This window comes from Euphorbia lathyris, chromosome 2 (genome assembly GCF_963576675.1).
Source record: "Euphorbia lathyris chromosome 2, ddEupLath1.1, whole genome shotgun sequence".
Classification (NCBI taxonomy): Eukaryota; Viridiplantae; Streptophyta; class Magnoliopsida; order Malpighiales; family Euphorbiaceae; genus Euphorbia; species Euphorbia lathyris.
This window is the reverse complement of record NC_088911.1, coordinates 26,307,331-26,315,946: the sequence shown is the minus strand read 5'-3', so window position 1 is coordinate 26,315,946 and position 8,616 is coordinate 26,307,331. Positions and strand designations below refer to the sequence as shown.

At 35.1% G+C, this 8,616-nt stretch overlaps 1 protein-coding gene across 2 annotated transcripts; it reads right to left on the bottom strand.

The window, feature by feature from the left end:
* Positions 1-3,343: 3,343 nt before the first annotated feature.
* LOC136217485 (protein KINESIN LIGHT CHAIN-RELATED 1-like) lies at positions 3,344-8,056 on the bottom strand. 2 transcript variants are annotated; one of them, XM_066004080.1, is made up of 3 exons: positions 6,902-8,055; positions 3,988-4,896; positions 3,344-3,677 (listed from the first exon to the last, which is right to left on the bottom strand). In XM_066004080.1, the coding sequence occupies exons 1-3, from the start codon at positions 7,516-7,518 to the stop codon at positions 3,497-3,499; spliced, it is 1,707 nt and encodes a 568-aa protein (XP_065860152.1). In that variant the 5' UTR covers positions 7,519-8,055; the 3' UTR covers positions 3,344-3,496. The 2 variants fall into 2 exon arrangements, with proteins under 2 accessions (XP_065860152.1, XP_065860153.1); XM_066004081.1 differs by lacking the exon at positions 3,344-3,677 and having other exon boundaries at positions 3,984-4,896; positions 6,902-8,056.
* Positions 8,057-8,616: the final 560 nt, after the last annotated feature.

The following is an 8,616-nucleotide window of genomic DNA, read 5'->3' as shown; positions in this document are numbered from 1 at the left end:
TCATTCATCTTTTTGTGATGATAAATTAAAAATTCTCCTATTTTTTATGACGAAAAATGCAAAATCGTCATGAAAAATATGTATTATTTTCATGAGTTCTTTGATAAAAAGATGTAAATCTTAATGTTTCCGACTCGTAATCATCCATTTTCGGGGTTCGGATTGTCACACATCAATTATTTTTATAATTTCAATTATTATTGTTCGGGTTTATGATTTTGGAGAGAGAATTTTCAGTTTTTTCTCAAAATTATGAGAAGGGCAAAAAAGTCCAAAAGTGACGGTGAAAAGGAATTTGATGGCGGTATTTAGCAATGCACTTAAAGTAAACTATCGACTTCTTGAAGTAGTTGCCATGATAGGCTCAAAATTCATATGCAGAGGCTAACCATTACTTAGAAGCGTTAATAAAATATTTTAAACAAGTTAAAAAAAATCTCCAAAATTCAAAAAACCAATAAGATAATCTATAAAAAGTAAAGGGATAAAGATGTAAAAATATCATAATATTTATATTTAGAAGCAATTTTACCTTTAACGTCTAAAAATAGTGCAATTTTTACCTTTAATGTTGGCAGAATAATTTTACACCTAATGTTGACAAGTTTTGTCAATTGAGGAAATTATTCATCAAATTGTTTTCTTAATCATAAATCTTGTCATCTATCCATGCATTATTTTATCGTTCATTGGTAACAGATCAAAAACATATTATTAAATGTGAAAAAAAATTAAAAATTAGTAATCTTCAATTCTATTATTATTTTTTTTTTTGAAATATTCAATTCTATTATTAAATCACACAAAATATGAAATCTTTTTTAGAATAAACTTACGCAATTGGTACAGAATAAGGAATAAAATATCTATGTTTTATAATAATATCTCAAGGTGCCCAAAAGTAAAAGATCTGATTTTAAAATTTTAACATTCCAATTTTCAAATGCAAGTTTTAACTAAATTAAATGTCAAATAACCAATTTCTCAAGATAGAAAGTTAATGTATATGATTATAATTAATTAAAAGCTGAATGTATCAAATTAAAATATTAGAGATCCAATCAATAAAAATCGAAAAAACTAGTGGCTTAAAGATACTTTTTTTTTCTATTATAGTTTTTTTGCTTTATTAAGAGATGAAGGCCGGAAAGGAGATGGAAACTCTGAACACGCCAACAGGTTGACATGAACAGAAAAAACCAAAACCAAACCGGGTCCAAAATAAAGAAAACAAGAAAATAAAAAGTTATACAAGCAACCTGAAAACAGGAGATTAAGTAAACCTATAATGAAGGAGGCCTAAAATGTCATCTGACACAACAATTACACAAAAATTACGGACAATGTCCCACCATACTAAATGATCAACAGTGAGATCATGGCGAGCAAGAGCGTCAGCGACTCGGTTACTTTCCCTGTAAACGTGTGAGATCGTGACAAGCATCTGCAAACAGAGGTGAAGACATGCCGACCAGTCATGACGGATTTCCCAGGGAACGACAATAGATTTTGACTTAAACAGCTCAACAACAAAGATTGAATCGGATTCCAACCAAAGTTTGTGCCCATCTCTGTCCCATGCCTGATTAACCGCAAAAATGGTCGCTCGCCGTTCAACAAGAAACGCAAAAGAGGAGGAGATCGGAAAAGAGAACTACCAAGAGGAAAACCTCTACAGTTTCGAAAAATACCCTCACTTCATACTGCACCCAGACAGGGGCGGAACCAGGGGGTAGGGGAGGGTCTCCCGACCCTCCGGCCCGCCAAAAACCGCCACCAGGGGTGTTTTCCAGCCCTGGTACGAAGCTTTACTGTCCGGCCATGGCAGACGTTGAAGAAGAAGAGGGGCCGCCCCTCTTCTTCCTTCTGTTTTTAATTTTTTTTGTTTAACTTAAGTCCAAAACCACGTGGTTTTGGACTTAAGTTAAACAAAAAAAAAATTTAAAAACAGAACAGCAGCGAATTTCCTTCGTTCTCTTGCACATAAGCCATCTCCCTTATAAAATTGAAAACAATGCATTCCTGAGGGAAGGTAAAATTGGTGAACTGTTGAAATGGCAAAACTTGATGGTTTTGGATTATATTTTTGAAACATCCAAGTTTATATATTCCACAGAATTGGCATTTTCTCTGTTTGAAGTTTTGGTTTGGGTTATATTTTTGGTATGTTTTCTGTCCATCAAGATAAATTCAATATAAGTTTGTTATTATTAGAAATTCCTATCATATTCTTGAAATAATACATACAAGTGTCATTTTAGATTATATTTTTTACTGCTTTCTTATCGGATGTATGAAACAGCACATACCAAGGAAAAAAACAGATATATTCCCTTCATTCCATTATATAGGTCATTCTAGCAAATTAGTTTTTTCCCTAAATATAAGTCATTCTAGGATTCCAATGCTTATTGTCCAATAGTGACATGAGAGAGAATTATTTTTTGTATTGGTACATGTGTTTTTTAATATTCCAATGCTTATTGTCCAATAGTGACATGAGAGAGAATTTTTTTTAGTTAACCAATATATTTCTTAATTTGTGTGAAATACCCTAGAATGACTTATATAATGGAATGGAGGGAGTATCATAAAAACAACAACCTTACATTTAATCAATTTTTGTTTTTTTGTTGCACATAATTTAGCCCCTCCGACTATTGGGACCTGGCTCCGCCCCTGCGCCCAGAGCACCAAAAGCTGACCCGTTAGTATTTACTTTAATCCAGTCAAAGGAGAGTGCTCTCCAACGAACCATGATAACAGATGGCGCAAGAGGCATGCGCCAAGGTAACAATAACTGATCCAAAATATGACGATCTACCGTAGTGGTGCTAGAGGCTTCAATATAAACTAAATCCACTTATCTGATAAAATTCCCAGAAAGAGTTTCCGGAGCACTAAAGAGATATTAGGAGTCACACCATTGAAAATGGCATCATTCCTAATATACCAAATAAGCCAAATAGCAGAAACAATCGTTGATGTCCATAAGGCGCCGATCTGAGGTCTGAAATTATGCTCCATTGCTTTGGACACTAATCGCAACAAAGAATGTTGATAATGAACTCGACAACCAAAAAAGTTTGAAATTGTCTTCCAATATGAATCCATTTACTTAACTCCTTGCCAACTAATCTTTCACCATGAATAACTCACTCAGAACAAGAGAGCTTCATAGCAACTATTAATCTGTTAACTATATATGAAAGTTAAAAAGCTACATAATATGTAAATACCAGTATAAATGCATAAGAAGTTTATAAATGCAACATAATATGAGAAGTGAGAGACAAGGAAAATAAAACAGTACCAGACAAAAACTGTTTATGCAGCATAAGTATATATAAATGAGATTTTCATTGCCTAGATATATTGTATGTATGTAGGAATAAACATATACATCAGATAAAATATCTAGTCCATTAATCTCAAAATTTCTGTATTACAAACTAGAAAGTAGAAACTCTGCCACAGACAGACCTCAACACAACCTTCATAAGTTGGAATAGAGGAGATTCTTAAGAGATATTCCGTTTTTGAGCCGAGACCTTCCTACTTCTTTCAAGAGCTCTGATAACCTTTTCTTCTCATCATCAACATCTGGATTTGCTGTTCCAAGCTTTTCTTCTCTTACCTTAAGTATGTACTCCAATATCTCTATTGCATCACCTACCCTGTAAAACAACCCCATTTCTCTCTTCATCATCAAATCTTCAACTATAAAACTAACTAAACTTATAGAGGTACTGAATGATGATTGTAAATTTCGGTTTCAAAAATCATTTTTATGTACAACAGCACAGGCAGTATCCTGATGCTGATATGCAGGATGTACTAACAGGATTTCGCTTTTTATGATCGATAACAATATGGTTCAATCAAAAGATGAGAAAAAACAAAGCAGAGAGCAACTTGAAACGGTAGACATGCAAAATAAACAACTAAAAACACGTTCGAATGGAAGAAGTGTGGGAGAATTCTCACCTCCCTAATGCATCATAAGTTGCTGCTAGATTGCTGTACACTCCAAGGGTATCAAAGTGACACGAGCCACACTCCTGCTCTAAAATCTCCCTTGCTTCTTCAAAATATTCAGCTGCCTCCTCTATTTTGTACAATTGCACGCTGGCTAATCCCAGCTGGTTCAGGACTATCCCAAAGAAAGCCGACTTACTCTCCCCACAGGCCCTAAGCTTTGCTACAGCACTCTCAAAAGAGCTTCGGGCCTCGTCATACTTACCAATCATGTAAAACATCACCCCCATCTGCGCTTCAATTCCTGCGATTCTGCTACAGTGTCCAGGCCTGTTTTCCAGTAGCATCATTGCCTTGTGCAAGAGCTCCAGTGCCTCCTCAGGCTCACTCAAAGCTTCATAGATAGCTGAGATTTCTGTCAAACCACCAGCAATCTCCTCGGTTGGAGTTCCTGGAGCTGGCCTTGCATATATTCTCAAGGCATTCCTGCAATAGGATTTAGACTCCCTCAGCTTGCCTGTCCTGTGATACAAATCTGCGAGGCGAACAAAAACCGATGCAACAGTAGGATGATTGTCACCCATGGTAGACTTGAAGACTGTTAGGGCTTTTTGGTAGGAAAAGATAGCTTCATCAAAGCGACAAAGGGACGCATAAATGTTGCCTATGCATTTATCAATAGCAGCAACATCATTATCCTGACCCGCAGCAATCATTGACATGCTAGCAAGGACGAGGTGCTCAAGGGCAGACTCGTAGTCTCCCTTTGCTTCATAGACAAGAGCCATAAGCCTCCGATCAGCCGCTTCATCAAGGGATGCTGGTGCATTTTGTTTCCTATGAATTTCAAGGATCTTCTTGCAGAGTTTTTCAGCCTCATCAAACTGCATTACTTGGATATGGGTCTCAGCTAGGTACCTGTCATTTTCATAGTGAAAAGCAACTAACTTAGAAACATGCAAGTACAATATGAGAGGAACATAAATAAGCTTACCATAACTAAATGAATCAATCATAGTTGTCAAATTGAGATTCGACTCGTGAATCGAAATTCTCATTTTGTGAATCGCGAATCGGAAGATTCAGTTCATAAAATTATAAAAAAACATAAAATATTAGTCTAGAAATGCAATTTTAATTTGTTAAAAAAAAAAGTCATATCAACCAATTACTTAAAATTCAAATCTAATCCTAAATAAACCTAATTCAAATATTAGTCTAGAAATGCACATGCACCACGATGGGATTATAATATCTGTTGATTCTCAAAAGTGTCGAATGGGAAGTATGAAAATATATATATATTTTTTTTTTGGTAGAAAAAGGAAAGGAAAAACAAACAAAAACAACTACCCTGGGATTAGCCTAGAGAAGCTAACCCCAATCCTATCCTCTAAAAGAAGAGGAGAGAGAAAGATAGGGGAACAGAAAGGGTAGTAACACCTAACGATATGGAATTGAAAAGTCACAGTAATTGTTGTAAATTGTGTTCTGTTTTTTGAATTTTGATTATGATTTTTTGAATTTTCATTTTTTTTAATCTTATTGATTGTTTTTTTTATGTGATCCTCTCCTTCCTTTAATAGAAGAACTCTACATATTCCGAAATAAATAAAAGCAATTACTGCAGATTTTTTTTTCTCATAATTTCTGAATTGGTGAAATTGGCCGACTCGGCCGATTCACCACTGAGTGCGTCCGATTCACATTTGATCCCTGATCAGTTTAATTCAGCCTATAGAGTCGGCTCGAAATGGAGCCGTCTCAACTCGAGTCGCACTATTAAATTATATTTCGATTATTGATCCTTTTGACTTTGGTTATTGGTCCTTTTTAAGAGCATATCTGGCAAGAGGAACTTTTAAATTAGCTCTTAGCCTAGTGGTTGAGAGCTTACCTATGCCTTGGGAGGTCATGGGTTCGAATCACATCCGGGTCTGGTGGGGATTTTTCTTTCTTCTTTAATGTAAGCGCACTGCGCAAACTTTTAAAAAAAAAAAAAAAAAAGAGCATATCTGGCAAGAGGAACTTTTAAATTAGCTTGCTTAAATTATATTTTGATTGATTCCAATGTTATAAGATTTGTACTATTCGAGTCAAGTTGACTCCATTTTGAGCGGACTTTATAGGCTGAATCTAAACTGGTCAGGAATCACATTCGACAACTCGGTAGTGAATCGGCCAAGTAGTCCGATTCAAGAATTATGAGAAAAAAAAAATCTGAAGTAGTTATATCTTTTTACTCCCTCCGTCCCTTTAGAAAGTGATTTTTTTTTATCAAAATACAAGTCGTTTTACTTTTCTAAGAATTTCTACTTTCATTTTTCAGTCAAAGCATTGAATTTTTTTTGTCGTGTATCCATGTGTTATTTAACATTCGAATACTTATCTTACAATTGTTATGACTTTCCAATTCTATATTTCTATCACAGTGGATTTGCATTTCTAGACTAATATTTGAATTAGTTTTATTTAGGATTGCATTAAATTTGAATTTCAAGTACTTAGTTGATATTTGATAATTTAGCAAGTTCTAACATAATAAATATTTTATTTTTTTATAATATTATGAATTTGAACCAAATTTTACAATTCAATTCGATTCACAAAATGAAAATCTTTGATTTGAAAACTATGACTTAAGAAATTGTATAATCATTTAACATGCTATATCAAGTATTTTGAAATGGATTCTCATCTTTATGCCAAATAATAATGCAACTGCAAATCCATAGATGACCCAAAATCAGGGAAAAATGTTGAACATATGAGACTTTTTACTATACTTCTATCAATGAAAATAATGAAAATAATGAAAATAGATACGCATACCAACTCATTAAGAGATTATTCCTGTTAAGAATAAAATTGGACAAATGATACTCGATAGTTGGACAATGACAAGGTAAATGAATGAATTTACCTGCATGTCTCTGCAACTCTCGGATCGAATTGCCCGAGAGCCTCAATCTGGATCTTCAAACCCGACTCATAGCATGAAATGGAGCGGTCCAACTGTCCAAGCACAGAATACGTGTCACCAAGCTGCATAGACCCGGCAAACTTCATGAGCGCATGATCCAACCCGTTAGTAGGATCCAAAACCTCAACGGAACGCTCTAGAACCGGAACCGCTTCATCAAACCGGCCTAAACTGCAATAAACCGCCGCAAGCACGTGCAAGCTCATTGTCAGCTCCAGCGCCGAACCCGAGCACCTTTCAAGAGAAACCGACGCACGAGAAGCATAATCCAATGCCTTCTTCGGGTTATCACCGGAAGCAATGGTGTCTCGGGCGAGCTTTAACAAAAAGGGACCCAGATCCGGGTTATCCAAAGAGGATTCGTCTACAAGGAGCTTTTCTGGGACGTTTTTTGAGGACATGGCTATAGGATTGAAAGAGGAAGGCGACGGGGTTCGATTTAGGAGCGGAGATGGCGTTCTATTGTCGTTTTTATGAATCTGGATGCCGTTTTGAGGGAGGGAAATGTGCAATGGCGTTGCAGTGGGTGGGGTTTTAGCTGAGAATAAACCTCGCATTTTTGCAGGTTGAATTGAATGGTACTGACAACTAAATTCTATCACAAAAATGTAGAATTCAGAATCACTATACCTTTTAGTGATGCGAAAGCAAACTAGAAATAATCGAAATTCGATGAAATTCTCTGACACTCGACAGTGAAGAAGGGGCCGGTAAAATTTACAGAATAAGCAAAATTGGTTAGAAATTTGTGAAATAATTGAATCGTGGAACGAAAATTGAAGAAAGAGAGTGAATGGATCAATGGTGATGATGGTGGTGGTAGTAATGGCGAATGATGGTTCCGTGGAAAATACTTCTAGTGATTAAAAAATCAGGGAATTTTAATTGAATAACGAACTTCAAAACGAAAAAGGGAAGAAACAGAGATACGAACTCCATTGCTGAGAACAATCAACCTTTGATTAGCAATTCCTTTCTTCCTTTTGCTTCAACTTTCAGCAGCAAGCAACCACTCCAGACGTACTCCCACCAAGCACTGTGCTTCAACTTTCCATTTTGCCACTTTATACTAAACTGCGCGTTTTGTACGCTTTGCCTAAAATGGTCCGTTATCTTGTGAAATAGACCTCTTCATAGTTGGACTGGGCCGTACTAGGATCGGATCTAATCCGATTTGATATGTAAATATTTTCTTGAAGCTCAACCCAGCTCATACTATATTCATATCGTTCTCAACTCGGGCTGAGTCTGATTAGAATTAAAATAACTAATTCTCAAGCTCAATCTTACCGTCCTATTAATATATTTGTATTATAAAAATTAAATTAAAAGTATTTTTATAATATATAATCAGATAATTAAATATGAATTAGTTTTATAAAATATAAATTTTTGCAATCATAGTTTAGTACATACGCAATGTATACTCATATTTTAATTGTTCACCAAGTAATGTTGTATAAAATATATATATATATATATATATATATATATATTTTAGAATATGCACAATGCTCTTACAAAGAATGACTGTTAACAGAACTTGTAAAAAGACTAGCATTGGAATAAGCAAGCCTTGCGATTGCATGAGCTGCTGTATTCGCTAATCTAGGTGCAAAAATAACACTAAAATCAAAAAATTGAGAAGATAATAT

Excerpts from the sequence above, each read along its gene's own strand:
- LOC136217485 (XM_066004080.1), bottom strand. The coding sequence starts at position 7,518 with ATGCGAGGTTTATTCTCAGCTAAAACCCCACCCACTGCAACGCCATTG. Across the intron at positions 4,897-6,901 it reads AGAGTTGCAGAGACATGCAG|GTACCTAGCTGAGACCCATA; the intron begins GTAAATTCATTC and ends TGAAAATGACAG. Across the intron at positions 3,678-3,987 it reads ACTTATGATGCATTAGGGAG|GGTAGGTGATGCAATAGAGA; the intron begins GTGAGAATTCTC and ends GTTGTTTTACAG.